At 42.1% G+C, this 18,743-nt stretch overlaps 1 protein-coding gene across 4 annotated transcripts in view; it reads right to left on the bottom strand.

Moving 5' to 3' along the window:
• trappc8 (trafficking protein particle complex subunit 8) overlaps positions 1-18,743 on the bottom strand; it is a 206,965-nt gene that overhangs the window by 180,171 nt on the left and 8,051 nt on the right. For 2 of the 4 annotated variants that reach the window (XM_069922556.1, XM_069922557.1), the window contains exon 2: positions 5,660-5,854. In XM_069922556.1, coding sequence (XP_069778657.1) covers positions 5,660-5,854 — 195 coding nt within the window. Of the gene's footprint in view, positions 1-5,659; positions 5,855-8,402; positions 8,455-17,735; positions 17,916-18,743 lie in introns of those variants that run through there. The other 2 variants (XM_069922558.1, XM_069922559.1) reach the window with 2 other exon arrangements.

Here is an 18,743-nt window from a genome sequence, read left to right as displayed (position 1 = left end):
CGACATTCTGTCATCTCTCATTGTTATAACCAGAGTTGCTCTTATTCTGAAATGAAAACTTCATATTTGCCAAAAATCATACTCCTTCAGCCCACCCGCTTGACCCATCTGCAGTATCTTCACACCTTCTTTACATTTTGCTTATCCACCATCTTAAAGAATGAGCAAAAGAGACATCAAATGAAACGATAACAAACAACAAACGAACTGGAACGCAAAGAGGTGATAGCAGCAGATACAGCAATATTTAAATTGGAATTGGATCAAACTTTGTGATGAAAACTTTTACGAGTCTGAGGAAATTGCAAGAGATGGGATTCATTGGACAATATGGAAGCCCCTCAAACAACAGTGGGGGGGAGTAACAAGAGTCCACATTAGTGGCAAAGGTGTTATGCAGCAAATTAGTGGATTTACATTATAATGTACAGTAATAGATGAATATGACACTCAGGATGCAAAAAGATTGCACTGATCTCCTTTGTAGTTTTATCGTAAATTAAGCTTAAATTGGGGGAAGAAACACTCAAGCCAGTCACAGCATGACAAGTAATAAATAAATATACTGCTTTAAATTTGACATGCTCACAAAAAAAACTTCTCAATTCAGTCACTATTCAAACAATTTTGCTTTAGAATCACATTTGTAATTTAAAAGTTTATTTCTCATGTTCAAAAAGTTCTCATTTATATCCAAAAAAAACTGCATGAGGGGATAAAAGGCAACCATAATCTTTTAATTAGTGCCCTACTTTTTTAATAGATAGATTTGTTTATATTCTTCTCAAACAAGCTGCAATCAAAGTTAAACCCACTGAATCATTTCCACACATACAGTACTATACCAACATTTCCCAATGAGAAACGTAGATTCTCACAATGTGCTGCTTCTGAACACAAACATCACTTAGCACTATTGGCTTTACAAATAATTGAATGCACAAATGTGACAGACTCGATTTTTGATTCCCAATCCTAATGTACACTCACGTCAGGTGGCCAGGCACTACTTCAGAACAAGAATACACACGCCAAGAATGGACAAATAGCATTGGAGCAATAAATAACATCGATTAGTAAAATTTTTGTAAATATACTTCCAACTAGAAATGCCAATGTAATAGAATATACAATTACATATGGAAACAATAACTCATTAACATATAAACATCCCCAACCTCTATAAATCACTCAGTAATTCAACTCAGCAGATAGTAAACCTGTTCTAATGAAAAGCTTTTAAAATTTTACATACATTTCAGAGATGAGCGAAAATTGCTTTGCATTTCAGTATATTTTCAGCAGGTGGTTTTCATTCAAAATAAATCAAATACAAGTTTCATAACTGACACAGGAAAATAAACTTCTGCAACAAACTTTTGATTCCTAATTTAATCTCTTAACTATAGCTTTGATCTAATATGGCAATATACTGTATAAAAACAAAGAAGCATCATCTTCCGGTTCATGACTGATGTTTCTATTACAGTAATTCCGGCCAGAAGAGTTAATTATCAAACAATCATCTGTAAATTGGATGGAATTCTGTGCTGATCTAATTGAGTATTTTACAAATTTACTGACAAGTACAATGAAAGATCAGCCAATCCATCTTTCCAATGCTTTTCTCCTCTCCCTCATCTTTCCTTTTTTTTTTAAACTTTATTTATTTGTTCAAAAAAACAAATAATATGACATATACAGCAATTAAACATGAACATTTTTTAAAATATATATAAAAAAAAGAGAAAAAAAAAAGAAATAAGACCCCCCCCCCTTCAGCCAACTCTCCTAAGGAGATCATAAAAAAAAGAATATTAAAAAAAGGTTAAATATACATATTAAAATCTAATCAATATAAATTGAAATGTAAATATTCTGAGTATAACAGCCACTTATTAATAGAAAATATATAATTATCATGCGAAACATACGTAATTTTTCCCATTATTAAACATTTCATCTCATTATCCCATCTATTAATATCAATCATATTTGTATCTTTCCACGTACTAGCAATACATTTTTTCGCTACGGATAAAGCTAAATATACAAAAGCAAGCAGAAGCTTATCTAATCCCAAGCCTTTCAGAGGTTGTAAACTACCCAATAAAAACTGTTGGATCTAAACATATTTTAATCTTATACAGATATTCTAAAAATGACTGAATTTTCTTCCAAAAAGATTGTAGATGTAAACATGACCAAACAGCATGAAAAAAAGTTCCAATCCTATCACCACATCTAAAACACAAATCTGATTCATTAAAACCATATTTTTTAAATTTTTCAGGTGTCAAGTATAACTGATGTAAAAAATTGTAATTAATCATTGCATAACGTGCATTTATCAATCTAGTTTGCACATCTAGACTCTACGTCATCTTGCCACGCCCCCTCTCCCTCATCTTTCCAATGCTTTTCTCCACTCGCAAGTGGCTTTCTCTCCCACCCACCAATTTAATTATTATTTTTTAAAAAACACAAAATTGCTGGAGAAATTCAGCAAGTCAAACAGCGTTCTTTATGTAGCTCTACGCTTTTGAGTGAACTAGTGTTTGCTTTAACCCTAATTAAAATGTTGGTACCGTTTGGTAACTCCACAACGCACTACGCCAGGTGCCCTTTCGACAAAAGAATGAAGCCTTTCAATCCTCTGTCCTGGGCGATAGAAAGGATTACACGCCCTTGAACTTAGACAGGAGGTGAAGGATAGATCATAAAAGACAAGGAATTTATTTTTTCCCCAGAGAGAGGCAACGAACAACAAGACAGTAATTTATGTTTTTTTGATTGGTTGCATGATTTTACTGGTCTGAAGAATGTCTGAAATCTTGGCAATGGTCATTCACACACAAATGGCCAAAACTCCAAATTTCTTTACAGCATAAGTAAAGTGCAGTAAGTAAAGAGGCAGGACTTGCAACGCCACTGCAGCAACGTCCTATTCGTTTTCCCATTGTTCACGGGATGCCTGCAATTCACTTTAGACTCCAGGAATTCAAGGAAATTGGCAAGGGGTCTAGGAGGTAAAATGTCAGAATGGGAATGGCACCCTCATTCCCATTCCGAGCTTTCTAGGAAAATGGGAATATTTACTAGGAATGCAGCAGCTATGTAAAAAACATAAATGATGCAAACGTGATAGCCAGAAGGAAAAATTACACTGAACCACAAAGATTTCTTTTGGGTGTATTTTATGGATTTTTGGCTGCTGTTCAAGAAAATCACCGTAAAATTTTCCTTATCACGTACTGTTTTAGATATAACCTATTTTTGTGATTTCCTGCCTTATTTTAAGTCGACTTCAAGCAGACAAACCATGAAGTGCAGCATGTCATTGAAAATTCATTTTCTGCACTCGCACTTGGACGTCTTCCCTTGGTGCAGTCAGCGACCAACATGGTGAAAGGTTTGACCAAGACATTGTGTCCATGGAAAAGTGGTATCAGGGCAACTGGAATCCATCAATGCTGGTCAACTATTGTTGGACACTGACTCAAGAGGCATCAGAGGCTGAGTACAAACAAAAATCAGCATCAAAACATTTTTGGGTCAGTGTGTCAGCATCATTCTATGATTAAATATGCTAAAGTCAATAAAAGTTAATTTAATGTTTCTCCAACTTCCTACGTAACACAGCAAATCTGAAATGATCTTGGTGTTCAGCTTGAAGTCGTCTATCGTAATCCCTATTTTTTTTCAGGGAGCAAACTTTTTGAAAAAATTTGTTGTCCAATGTTATTTCTAAAGCAACCAAATTGCAAGTGGGTAGAGATTGATCCAGGTGGAATATGGACTGCAGCGATGATTTTGGACAAGATAGAGGAGGCCTGGGACACTTCCTACATTAACATTAAATTACCCAAGATATCAAAGGTGACAATTACATCAAATAACAGCTCACAATAACCTTGAGGTTACAAGGAGGTAAATGGCTCAGTCAAGCAAGTGGGACAAGTATCGATGAGTACAATGGTTGGCAATGACAATGGGCAGAAAGGCCTGGTTCTCTCCTGCACATTTGGGAGGAGAAGCAGTGATTGAGAGCAAGTGCTAAAGCTTCAGTGAAAGGGCTAAGCAGCAGTTTGGGCATGAACATTTTTTAAAAACTTTCCGGACAATGCAGTAGAGATGCAGTGAGAGCAGAGGGATGCTCCTCCTGCAAGATGTGGGTCATAAGGGAAACTTACAGCTTCACCTGTGGCAAGTGCATCCGCCTATAGCTCTTGACTGATTAAGCCAAAGAATGGATGAAACTCTAAAGTCCGCGGACACCAAGATTGTTGTAAAAACACTCAGAAATGGAGGTAAAGATGCATTTCCGACATTTCGGGCCTGCGCCTTCTTCGAGGTAAGTGGAGCAACTGAATGGAATGGAATACGAATGTCTGCAGATGCAGAGATTGTCGCAAAAACAATCCTTGAAGGGCTCAGGCCCAAAAGTCAGTAATAGATCTTTACCTCCTATGGAAGCTGAGGCCGGCTGAATTCCTCCAGCATTTTTGTGATTTTTTTTTTAAACTCGAGCTCTAGAGTTGGTCAAACTCCAGAAGGATGAAAGGATCATCGATAGCAATGCGTTCACACCCAAGGCACAGGCTACAGCCAATTGGGTAGCCATGAGGAAAGCTAAAGGAAACAAGCAGACAGAGTAGTTCCTCCATGGCCATCTCTCTTACTAACAAGTATATAATTTTGGTTACTTTGGGGGTAGAATGAACTTTCAGGCGGCAGCAGCCAGGTATAACACGTTCTGAGGCTCAGCAGGGAATGGTGGAGTCGGAAAGTGATAGGTGACTGGATAGGGTGTGTAGTCAGGAGATTTTTTTTGTGGACACAAGCGAAGCCCCCATCTTGACAACATTTTGCAGCACAATTGAGAATGTCCTGTCTGGCTTCATTCATTGTGATATGGTAGCTGTAAAATACAGAGGATTATCAAAAAAGCCCTAGAAGATCACTTTGGGTTGGGGGGTGGGTGGGGGATGGATGTCTCCCTCTCATTTATTGATGACGTTCACCAGGAAATGCTTAAATAGGGCTCAAAGGATTATTGTGAACTCTTTCATCGCACAATATCTTTTATCTACTATCATCAGGAAGGAGGTCCAGAACAAGCATCAAAATCAGGACTGGGCTGGGATGTAGCTTCTTCCCACAGGCTGTGAGATTTTTGAACAAAATCATGTAACCGAGTAAGTTATTCCAAAATATTTATTTTATATTCTATATCTATAGAATATATGTGATGTGATGAAAATTATGTGTGCACTGTGGTCCGGAGAAATGCATTTTTGTCTGGTTGCACAGTCAGATGACAATGAACCCGTGTGGCCTCCCGAGTGCCATGAGCAAGGATGCCTGAGTGGTTACGGAACATACTTAAGGGTGAGGGTGGGAGCCAGAAGCCACTGTGCAGAGTGGTATCAACAACATTGGAATCTCAACGGAATGAACCCAACCAAAAGAACATCACATTTTCAGAATGCAAAGTTTTATTCTAAATGCACAAAATGGATATGAAAACTGATCAAGAGGCATGGGCTCAACTGCTGCTTTGATTTAATTTCCAATCCCCAAATGAAATCTTGAACGAATTTTTGTCAGTCAAGATGACTTTCATGTGCAAAATAATAAACATGAAACTAAACCTTACCGCTGATGTTAAAATCATAATCTCCTGCTGTAATCACATTAGCAACCAATCCTTCTGCAGGCTGACTAGCAGCTACCACCTCACTTAATAGCTTTCGAATAGTTGCCTGCTGCGGTGGCTGAGTGACAATGCTGGTAACGTTGATCCTCAGGTTTTTAATAACATGGCTCTGGTTGTTCGGATCTCGCATGTGAACTAAACAAAGAAAAACAGGAAAAGAAAATCACCATAAATTCTTCTTTTCATATCCAACATTGGAGAACTTCATTCAATACCAATTATCAAACTATATGGAGTTAACTGAAATATCCCACTTAGCACAAGAGATCCCAACATTTAAGAACATTTTACTTCCTCTGTGCTTGGAAGTACCATCCAATTAATTCTGCTCTCATGCACTTGGCCCATTGCCCTGCAACTTCCTCAATTAATTATCCCATTCATTCTTAAATTTTAAATTGAATTTATTTTCAGCGTTAAAGCACAAAAGTCTGCAGACATCGTGATTGAAGTAAAAACACAAAGCTGGAGGAACTCACCATGTCGAACAGTGTACTTTATATAGCAAAAATAAAGATACATAATCAATATTTTAGGCTTGAGCCCTTCATCAAGATATAAAAAGGCCTCAAGCCCAAGATGTTGGTTCTGTATCTTTATCTTTGCTATATACTGTACACTGTTTGACCTGCTGAGTTTCTCCAGCATTGTGTTTTTAAGCTTTGTTGATCCTTGGTTTTATTGGAGTGTAAAAGAGTGGGAGTTACCCCAAACCTTTGCAGGTGTCCCATCAAAATAGTGGGGGGGAGGGGCAAGGGGAGGAACATCGTCCCAATGGCCAGGAGGTAATAGGTAGATAAGAGTGGAAGGGCACACAGGGAAACAGGGAGAGGGGAGATGACACTGTGAATGGAGAGGGAAGGGGTGGAGAGCTGGAGGAAAGGAGAGAGGGATTGGGAAGAGAGGGGGATAGGCTAGCTGAAACCAGAGAAGTCCATGTTTATGCCATCTGGTTGGAGAGTGCCCAGATGGAATATTATAGGTGGCCAGGGTTTAACACTATGAGGCATAGTCAATGCAGGAGTGGGGCACAGAGCTGAAATGGTTGGCTGCTGGGAGATTTCAGTCACTGACACAGAAAGAGCGAAGATGCTCTGCAAAGTGATCTACCAGTCTGCGGCCAGTCTTTCCATGTAGAAAAAGCCACAATTCTACATTTTCAGCATCCATTCAGGCAGTATATTCACTTCATAGCATTGTGAACCAGTATCCTTGGTCTGCATTTTTAATTTTTTTTATTATTTAAATTTAGACATACAAGCCCTTCTGCCCCATGAACCAGTGCTGGCCCATGAACCTGTGCTGGCCCATGAACCTGTGCTGGCCCATGAACCTGGACTGGCCCATGAACCTGGACTGGCCCATGAACCTGGACTGGCCCATGAACCTGGACTGGCCCATGAACCTGGACTGGCCCATGAACCTGGACTGGCCCATGAACCTGGACTGGCCCATGAACCTGGGCTGCCCAAATACACCAAATAACCTACAACCCCTGCATGTTGAAGGGTAGGAGGAAACCAAGATCCCATCAGTAGAAAGTTTATTTCCCCCATGAAATACATTAATTACATTTTCCCTAAACTTTCTCTGCCAAACTGCTCTACACTTTCTGATGAACCAATGCTATGCCCTATTTTTATAAATCTTTCCTGCTTCTATTCCATTTTTCCCAATATATAACATTTAAGCTGTGAATTAACAGTTACATATGTTTTTTTCATATTTGTTTCACAAAACACAGGTTCCTTCTTGGTTTTTTGAGAAGGGTCTTCATGAAGTTCTCCAGAAACTTGGGAAGTGATAAAGTTAAACAGAAAAATTAAAGGACTGAAATAAAATCTGAAAAAAGAACAATTGGAAACAGCAGATCAGACTGTATCAGCAAAAAGAGAAAGAGAATTAGGTTTCAGGTCAGAGAACCTTTACAGATGCTGCCTGGACCACTGAGTGTTTCCAGCATTTTCTAATTTAAGAAAGATTTGGAAAAGACATACCAAGCCTGCATTTGGCCAGCAACTTTCATGATTCTAGGAGACTAAAATATTTTACAACCATCAAAGGAGAGCCACTAATTTGATAATACAGCAGAAGTCTAAAAATCCGATCTGCTCGGGGATTGAATCGGTCCAGATTCTCGGGAAATACTATTAAAATTTAAATTTAAGGAGGAATAAAGAAGAGATGAACAGGTAAATTTTGATAGTTTATTCGCATGCACACAAAAGCACACTAAATTTAAAGTGAGAGTTTTCACAAAGTCCAGATTCTCGAGTTGTCTGGATTTCTGGCATCCAGATTTTTGGACTTCTACTGGAATTAGATTATAGTTTCTAGTAAATTGACTGAAAGATCACTATGACATTTGAAATGTTGCCATGGATTCCACCCCCCCCCCCCCAATTTATCACAAAGAAGGCTTTGGTTTACTGAATCATCCAAGATCTGACACCTCCTTCATCCTTTTCTGGGTACTTCTACTTATTTTAAGAACTCATATTCCTGATTCCACAAAATGACTGAACTACAGCGCATACATTTTAAACTATCTGGAAGCATTTAAACACAGGTACAAACACTTGAAGTACGCTGCAGAGTATAAAACACCGCAAATTTCGGCTCACAAGTTGTCGAGAAACCCAAAAAAATCTTTCAAAACATGGAGTTGACTTAAACACCAGACCTTCAATTTAGCTCAACATCCAATCCGTGCTGATCCTGCGTACAAGTCGACCCTTGAAAAACAAAAAAAAAGTCTCCAGCTGAAAAAGATTTTCATTGAGGTTTTTACTGAAAACAGCATAATTAGCACCCTTTAAAATTGCACTCGGTATCATCGTCTGAAGCAAAGACGGCAGCAAGCAGATCCATACTTGCACTCTAAACAGTCATCATATGGGTCCCAGTCTGTATTTGATGAGGCGGTTTCTGTTTCGTCATCAGTGTTCTGCAATAAACCATCTTCCATGCCATCAATTGCACAAGAGATACCGCACTTTTTGAATGATTTTATCAGTCTCTACTTTAACTTTGTCCCATGCCTTGAGCATTAAGTTACACAGCATATCAACCGATGCAGCATGCATTGCCCAACCTTTAGTAAACAACTTTTCTGCACTCGTCATCCAAGCACTCCATTCCTCACGCACATGGCCTTTGAATGGCTTGTTCAAGCAGGCATCAAGAGGTTGCAATATGGACGTCAAACCACACGGGATAACCGCCACGTAAGTATTATGTGGTACTAATCTACTTTTAGTTAAGTAGCTACAAAACATATCCCAAGCCAGCAAACTCCATTCTTTGCGTAAAACCGCCTATTCCACCATTTTCATCCATCCATCCTTTTTCATTAAAATGTACAAAAACACCTGCAGGGAATTTCATTTTCAGTTTAATTTTGCATTTGAAGATTACCATGGGTCTTACTTTTGTCCCGTTGACCATGCACGGTAACATCGCGGTAAACCCAGACCTTTCATGGCCTGTACTTCTGGTTTGCACAGTTTTAGCACTATGGCCTATCATGTTGAAATTCATGGGGGCTTTATCCAGGTTTCCAATATTTTCCAATACAAATTGGTGTTTTCTGTCGGCTCCATATAATAAAACTTACAACTTTATGATCAAGATCTTTTGGTAATTTCTGTTCATGAAACAATTGCACCAGCCTACTGTAGCCTCAAAATCAACACTGAGGTCTGAATGTGACTTGGCCCACCACAGTGCAAATGTTCTTATTTCAGGTGACTGTGGAGCAGTCTTGTCTCTGCTTACATATCCATTCTGCAATGTAATTTTCCATCTCTGGCCAATGAGTGATTCCTTTTCTCAAAGAACATTGTCTTTTTGCTATGTTTCTGAAAGTCTCTTCTTTTTTCCTCCAATCTCTTCCCAACTTCTCATGCCCATCAATTTTTCTTGCAGCAGCGCAAATGTTGGTTTTCTTGGCCATTTATATCACCTTCGACTTAAAGCTCGCTTCATATTTTTGTTGTGTGCTGTGCTGTGTCAATGAACCTTCTATGATAGCAACGCCCAGCAAATCAATCCATGTGATCTATAGGAATCGACTTATACGCCTGTCAACAGCCCATCTCAGGCATCGCAAGTCTTGGAGGTCGACTGATACACCGGTAAACTTGAAATATACAGTAGTTCATAAAGTCTTAATATCCTGGGTTTTATCTGTAATATGTCAAACCTCCATAAAATAACTATCTAGCTGGGCAGCTCACTTTCTCAGAAATCTCCACTTCTTTTCCAAAGTACAGTTATAATACTTCCAGAAAACAGTTAAACAGCTTTATGGGCTGCTTAGTTAAAATGAAGTTGGGATGGTGTTTTTTTTGGAAAAAAAATATAGCAGATAGAAAATTTAATTTCAGAACCAGAATTTATTGTCATGACTTGTTACGAAATTAGTTGTTTTGTGGTGACATTACAGGTACAAAAGTTGCTAAAATTTTAATTAAATAAATTAGTGCAAAAGAGAGAGGGAAGTAGTGTCCGTGGTTCATTCAGAAATCTGATGGCGAGGGGAAGAAGCGGTTTCTGTAGCAATGGGTGTTCATCTACAGGCTCCTGGACCTCCTTGCTGATGGTCACCATGGCTATCCCTTGAGGTCAAGGATGATGGCCTTCATTCTGCAGGCCCACAGAGCGAAGATGCCCGTGCATGTATCTACTTACGGGTGCAGAGGGTGTAGAGCAGTGAACTAAGGACACATCCTTGAAGTGTGCCTGTGTTGTCAGTGAGTAGGCAACTGCATTACTGATTCACAGTAAATGTAGTTTTCTGTTGAGGATCCAGTCGCAGAGGCCCAGATTTTGAAGTAGATGTGAGTGCCACTGGGCAATAGTCATTAAGGCGGCTCACCCTGCTCTTCTTATGTACCGGATTGATCGATGCCATTTTGAAGCAGGTGGAAACCTCCAAATGTAGTAATGAGAGACTGAAAAAGTGCATTAACAGTCCAGCCAGTTGGTTGGCACATTAGTACCCTGCCAGTACGCCATAAGGCCCTGACGCCTTGCGAGGCTTCACCCTCTGATGTTGGCTTCAGAGACAGATATCACAGGTCACCACCTTACGCTTCTCATTGGTACTGTTGAATTCTCTTTTTCATAAAGTGAGCATAAAAGGTGTTCACCTCATCAGAGAGTGAAGCATCACAGCCATTTATGGTATTCAGCTCACCTTGGAGGTAATGCCCCGTAAGCCCTGCCATAGCTGGTGAGTATCAACTCTGTTTCTAGCTCCCCTCGGAATTGCCTTTGCGGTGAACTAGCCTTTTGTAGGTCATATCTGGACTTCCTGTAAATATCTGGATCCCCAGTCTTAAACGTCACCCTCAGCAGGTTCTGAATTCTTTAATTTATCCATGACTTTGGGTTGAGGTACTCAGGGCATGTGCACGTGGCCACACACTCATCCACAGAGGTCCTGATAAATCAGTGTTAGACGTGGCATATTAATTCAGGTTTGCAGATGAGTTCTTAAATATGTCCACTCCACCGATTCAGACCTGCAGGCACCCCTCCTCCTCCCTCAACCATACTTTCACTGTCTTCACCAATGGTGCTGTGGTCCTCAGTCTCTGCTCGTATGCCGGGAGAAGAAGTACAACCAGGTGATCAGACTTGCTGAAGTGCGGAGGTGGGTTGGCTCAGTAGATATTCTTGATGGTGGTGTAGTACTGGTCAAGTACGTTGGCTCCTCCAGTTGCGCAGGTAATAGATGTGGAGATAGTTCATCAGAGACTTCTTAAGGTTGGTTCAGCTTCCTCATAGTTACTTAAAATCAAAAGGATAACCTGAAATAATGATTAAACTGTTTCCTATGCTAAAGGTACAGTAATCTCAGATGATTAATGAAAGAACTTGGCAGCAGTCAGCGTAGCAGTTAGTGCGGCAGTGATCAGAACCATGGTTCAAATCCCTCACTGTCTGTAAGGAGTTTGTATGTTCTCCCTGTGTCCATGTGGGTTTTCCCCAAGGGATCCAGTTTCCTCCTACTGTTCAAAGCGTACTGGAAGTGAAGATCAATTGGATGTAATTGGGCGGCACAGGCTCGTACAATCGGAAGCACCTGTTAACTATGTTAATAAATTAAAACATTTAAAAATTAACTTGGAGAAGTGACTAGGATTTAGAATGCAGAGCCTGACTGAAAATGAAACAGAATTGTTGAGAAAAGACTGAAAAGTATCCTGACCGAAATCTAAATAATTGTGGATTTTGATAGGTTGTGTTCTTTTCGAGTACAACAAACTTTCATGGGTGTGGGAAGAGCAATAGAAAGGAACTGGACATTGAGCCAATACACTGGGGTCAATCAATCCCATTCAATGTTACCTCATTTTCATTTAAATTGCGGGGTCAGGAATCCACTTATTATGTATGTACACAAATGTTAACTGAACCCTTCTCCATTAACAATGGCGTGAAGCAAGGCTGTGTTCTCGCACCAACCCTCTTTTCAATCTTCTTCAGCATGATGCTGAACCAAGCCATGAAAGACCCCAACAATGAAGACGCCGTTTACATCCGGTACCGCACGGATGGCAGTCTCTTCAATCTGAGGCGCCTGCAAGCTCACACCAAGACACAAGAGAAACTTGTCCGTGAACTACTCTTTGCAGATGATGCCGCTTTAGTTGCCCATTCAGAGCCAGCTCTTCAGCGCTTGACGTCCTGCTTTGCGGAAACTGCCAAAATGTTTGGCCTGGAAGTCAGCCTGAAGAAAACTGAGGTCCTCCATCAGCCCCCCCACATCTCCATCGGGCACACAAAACTCAAAACGGTCAACCAGTTTACCTATCTCGGCTGCACCATTTCATCAGATGCAAGGATCGACAACGAGATAGACAACAGACTCGCCAAGGCAAATAGCGCCTTTGGAAGACTACACAAAAGAGTCTGGAAAAACAACCAACTGAAAAACCTCACAAAGATAAGCGTATACAGAGCCGTTGTCATACCCACACTCCTGTTCGGCTCCGAATCATGGGTCCTCTACCGGCACCACCTACGGCTCCTAGAACGCTTCCACCAGCGTTGTCTCCGCTCCATCCTCAACATCCATTGGAGCGCTTACACCCCTAACGTCGAAGTACTCGAGATGGCAGAGGTCGACAGCATCGAGTCCACGCTGCTGAAGATCCAGCTGCGCTGGATGGGTCACGTCTCCAGAATGGAGGACCATCGCCTTCCCAAGATCGTGTTATATGGCGAGCTCTCCACTGGCCACCGTGACAGAGGTGCACCAAAGAAAAGGTACAAGGACTGCCTAAAGAAATCTCTTGGTGCCTGCCACATTGACCACCGCCAGTGGGCTGATAACGCCTCAAACCGTGCATCTTGGCGCCTCACAGTTTGGCGGGCAGCAACCTCCTTTGAAGAAGACCGCAGAGCCCACCTCACTGACAAAAGGCAAAGGAGGAAAAACCCAACACCCAACCCCAACCAACCAATTTTCCCTTGCAACCGCTGCAATCGTGTCTGCCTGTCCCGCATCGGACTTGTCAGCCACAAACGAGCCTGCAGCTGACGTGGACTTTTTACCCCCTCCATAAATCTTCGTCCGCGAAGCCAAGCCAAAGAAAGAAAAGAAGACAGATTGTATCAAGTTGTCCACCACTGGAAATAGTAACCAAGATTCAATTTATTGTCACTGTAACAAAAATTTACATGAAATTGCTTTTGCCTGCTGTAAGGCAGACTGATTTGCCATAGGCAGAAATTGCCTGACGCACCTCACAGTCAGAGAGAGAGAAGCAATAGAGAGCCCCCACCCCCCACCCCCTAGAGTCACTGTGTCCATAGATTCCCCTTCAGCACTTCCTAAGCCACAGAGTCCAGTCCAAACTATTGGCAACACGAGCTCCAGATTTGAACCATCAGCACCCACTCACATCCTAGTTCCGATACCTGGTATCTTTTCAGCCAGTCTCCAGCAGTCCACAGCCAGACTCCCACAGCAGTCTCCAGCAGACAGTCTCTGTGGGTTCCCCACCTCAATTCGCCGGCAGCCCTCTGCATGCATTGGTCTTTCAGCCACAGAGCCCACTCACTGGTCCACCACCACAGTCACTGTCGCGTGTGTTGTCTCCTCTGCTTCTCCTTCTCAGAGGGTGGATGGTCTCCCCATTTTAGGGTGCCCTGCACTAATCCTCCGCATCTGAGTCTGCAACCCCTTGTAACTGCTGCCGATCATCGACGCCGCCATCTTGGGCGCAGACCTCGCAGTCAATGTGCGTGTTTCTACTGGGACACCTCGTATCACCCCGCATCACCGCGAATTTTTGTCCCCCGCATCACCGCGTATTTTACGACTACCCGAACTGTTTCTACTGAGCGATAAATACGCGGTGATGCGGGGTGATGAAAGGTGACCAGGAAGTCGCGTATTTTAAGGTCACACATCAGGTCGTTTTGTTTTCCCATCCAAAGTGCCCTTCACCATAATTTCCTGCCATTTTGTGATCAAGAATCACTGAAGATCAAATGTCCAGTTGATACTGTCCGACATATTCCAACGAAGAAACGGAAAAGTTATTATAACGACAGACAAGCTTGATATTTGTCCAGGGAAATTACTCCAATTTGACGATACACAAAGGAACAGCGGAGGCGATATGAACGCAGTATAGCTAGCTAGTAGGTAGTATATATACGCAATAAGATAATGCGCTGTGCCGGTGCGTGCATACGATGATCAATTGAAAAACGCGGGCGAAAATTCAAGACTTCCGGTACACCGCGAATTCGTTACTCGCTGTGTTTCTACTGAAAAATCGTCCCTCGCATCACCGCGCATCGACCACCTCAAAAGGTGGACGACGGAGCACCTCGCATCACCGAGCATCGGCCACTACTCGATGTGTTTCTACTGAGGAAAAATTCGAGGTGTTACCTCGCATTGCCCCAAATTTTCATCGCTCAGTAGAAACACGGCCATTGTGGCGTGAACCACAATAGATTCAGTTCTCAAGTCAAAGGTGGCAACACAAGTCAGAAAGGCATTAAAGCAACATTCAATTATAGCAACAGCTTATAAATTCTAAATTGAACTATATTAAGGTCCAAGGTGTAAAAAGAGACTAGATGATGCTCCACTCAAACCTCTTCTCATCTTTCCCTGTCAAAATTAATCAGTATAAACTGCTCTTCCTTCCTCTCTTGCCCAACCTCCCTCCAAATGCATTTTCACTACGCATTTTACCCACTTCCTGTGGTAATGAGTGTGAAATTCACACCACTGAGTAAAAACGTTTCTTTGCTTGTCAAGACCTTAAATTTTTTTTGCATTCATTTTCTCAAAAGCCAAAATTTAAAAACACATCCATTGTCACATTCCTGCCATCTTTGCCATTTCTTCTTTCTTCATCCGTTTCTGACATATACACCTTTCTATCTGGTTTTACCATTACAAGTTTTCTTTTCACTCTTAGATCTTTGACAAAATATACCAGCAGGAAACATGCGTGGACCTCCAGTATGGTTGAATCAAGCTCGATTAAGCTTAGCATAATTTAGCTACTTTCAATCTCTCAGGAAATAACCCTGCTTCTTATTTTGCACTGCTGTATCTTGCAAATCAATTGCACAACTTTTAGCAATTGGTGTATTGCCTGGATTTCAGGCAAAACAACTTTTTTCCACTGTATCTTGGTACATGTGACAAGAATAAACAATTTGAATATTGGCATCACATCCCTACTTAGGCTAGCACCTTCCAAGTAATAAGGAACAACTCTATCAAAATGTACCAGCATCTACGCCAAACTTCGTATGCCAATTCTTCCACTTTGGAAAAGCACCATGGTTGAGTTTTAAGCTTTAAATAAAGCGCTATTGAGAGAATAAGAAAAATGTATGCAATAAGTTAAAGTTTATTATCAAGATTCCTTTATGTAATAAAACAGAAAATGGAAATTCCATGTCTTTAGTCTATCATCAGGCAAAGATTCACCATCAGCAGAAATTGCCTGGCACCCCTTAGTCTGAGGAAGAGAAGCAAAAGAGATTCTCTGTCTCCCCCGCCCCCCATCACCCCACCGAATCACTGAGTGTCCATGGGTTCCCGTCTAGTGCTCCTGCAGCCTCCATAGCCACAAAGAATTTAGTCCAAGCAATCGGTATCCCAAGCTGCAGATCCAAACCTCTGAAATGATCAGAAGCCCTCACGCATCTCGATTCAGATACCGTCAGCCAGTCATTACGAATCAATCTTCAGCTTTTCACACAGCCTGGTGTGAGTCCTTTGACCACAGCCGCCAACAGCTCTCCACCTGTGTGTTTTTCAGCCGCAGATCCCCTTGCTGGTCTGCCCACCGTGGTTACAGTCCCGTAGGGTCGTCTTCTCCACTTCTCCCTCTCAAACGGTGGGGGGGGGGGGGGGGGGGCGGCCTCTCCATTTCCTGGTGCCCCTTCGAGGCCAGTGCTGAACACTGCCATCTTGGGCTCTGACTCCATGGTCACAGAATTTTAAAACGGAACACCACCAGCTCCCTTAACAAGCTGTTTAAAGACTGCAAGAAGTCATTGGCAATTGGACTGAGCAGAAGAACCCTGTGAATGAGCATTGTTATATCAGCTCCGACAGCACCGCCATTTTTTTAAAATCCACTTGCGCAACCCCAACCCACAGCATTCTCTGGTCCTCAGATCAAAATATTCAAACACACAACCAGACAGAACACACATGCAAACAATACAAAAGCAGAATACAATGATTACACAAATTAATAAACATTGTTTCATAAATGAGAGTCTCGGGTGGTTAGTGAGAGCAGTTCCTCAGGTCGTTCAGCGTTCTCACTGCCCGTGGGAAGAAGCTGTTCCTCAGCCTGGTGGTGCTGGCTCTGATACTCCTGTATCTCTTTCCTGACGGTAGCAGCTGAAAGATGCTGTGTGTGGGGTGGAAGGGGTCCCCCCTCTTCAGACTTTGATCCTGGTAGATCACGCCAATGGGTGGAGGGAGAGAATTGGGAAGGGACGCTCCAGTGATCCTCTCTGCCACTTTTCTGGTCCTATGGATTAACCTCCGATCCATTTCTCTGCAACTGTACCAAACTGTAATGCAGCCGGCCAGGACACTCTCGACAGAGTTCCTGTAGAAGGTCAAAACAATAGTGGCCAGTAGCCTTGCCCGCTTCAGTCTTTTTAGAAAGTGCAGTCACTGTTTTGCCTTTCTGACAAGTGAGGAGATATTGTGTGTCCACAATAAGTCACTTGCTCAGTGGATTCCAAGGAACTCGTTTCTCTCTTTTCTCTCCATTGCTGAGTTATCGATGTGTAGTGGAGGGTGGTCGTTCCTGGTCCTCCTGAAGTCCACGATCATCTCCTTCATCTTGTCCACATTGAGACTCAGGTTGTTGTTCTTTCATCATATCCATAAGATTTTCCACTCCTTATGATAGTTCGACTGATCGTCATTGCAGATAAGGCCAACTTCTGTTGTGCAATATGCAAATGACGGCACTGTTGGAGCTGGATGTGGCAATGCAGTTGTGGGTCAGTAGCATGAACAGGAACAGGCTGAACACACAGCCCTGTGTCACGTCAGTGATCAGCGTGACAGTGCTCTATGCTCTGCTACAGACCCTGACTGACTGTCTGTAATCTTTCTGTTAGTCAAACCAATTACAGAGAGAGGTGTTGAGCTCCAGGGAGGACAGCTTCTCCACCAGCCTCTAGGAATGATCCGATTAAACGCTGAGCTAAAATCAATGAGCAGCAGCATGGTGTATGAGATGTTGTTGTCCATGTGGGTCAGGACAGAGTGGAGGGACAAGGCTCTAGCATAGTCTGTAGAACTTTTTTTTAATTTAATTTTTTAAAATTTAGACATGCAGCATGGTAACAGGCCATTTCAGCCCAGGAGTCCATGCTGTCCAATTTACACCCAATAAACCAACATCCCCAGAACATTTTGAATGGTGGGACGAAACTGGAGCGACCAGGGAAAACCCACACAGATATGAGGAGAACATACAAACACCCCACAGACCTGCACAGGAATCAAACCCCGGTCCCAGTCGCTGTTGAGGCGTTGTGCAAACCGCTACAGCAATAGTGCTGTCCTATCTTCTATAGGCGAACTGAAATATGTCCAACATCTCCAAGAGGTGCACTTTGATGCGATCCATCACAAGACGCTCAAAGCATTTCATAATGGTGGACGTCAGTGCCACGGAGTGGTAGTTATTGAGACCTGTTACTCTCGTCTCTGGTACTGGGATGAAGGTGACTAATATGTGTAATATGCAAACAATGACACTGTTGGAGCTTGATGTGGCAATGCAGTCATGGGTCAGTAGCATGAACAGGAGCAGGCTGAACACACACCCCTATGTTACCTCAGTGATCAACGTGACGGTGCTCTATGTTCACCTGACCCTAACAGTTTGTGGTCTTTCCATTAAGAACCAGTGGGGATAATGGACTGCTGCAGCGAGGTGTTGAAGATGTCCATGAAGATCTCCTTCAATACCTGACCAAGAACATTGTCTGGTCCTGCTGCTTTATGAGGGTTCACCCTGGATAGGGTTCTCCTCACCTCGGCCGCAGCTATGCAGGAACCCATTAATCAGGGGGACACAGAGCTATCATCGGTTTCATCCTGTTCTTCTCATCAAACCATGCATAAAAGGATTATTGAACATTTACACTATTAACTCTAAGATTTTATACACCAATCAACAAAAGCAGGTTAAGTGAAGCAGGCAGTTAAAATGACATATGCTGCACTGGTTGTCATAGCTTAAGTATTTGAGAACAGGGATTCCTTAATTCAATTGTACAAGTTTGGTCTCAACTAAAAACTTACTTACTATGGAAGAAGTTCAGAATAACGTTGTCCTAGTATGGGAAGACTGATGAAGTGGACAAAGACGATGCGGTCAAACAATAATCATGGCTTTTATTAGTAGAAACTAATGGTACAATAATGAAAGACAATGGGTGCAGATACAGTTATACCCAAGGGGAGTGTCCTGAGGGGAGGACTTTTAGTGAG

The sequence above is a fragment of the Narcine bancroftii genome, chromosome 2, assembly GCF_036971445.1.
Source record: "Narcine bancroftii isolate sNarBan1 chromosome 2, sNarBan1.hap1, whole genome shotgun sequence".
In the NCBI taxonomy this organism is placed as follows: domain Eukaryota; kingdom Metazoa; phylum Chordata; class Chondrichthyes; order Torpediniformes; family Narcinidae; genus Narcine; species Narcine bancroftii.
This window is presented reverse-complemented; position numbering and strand designations above follow the sequence as displayed.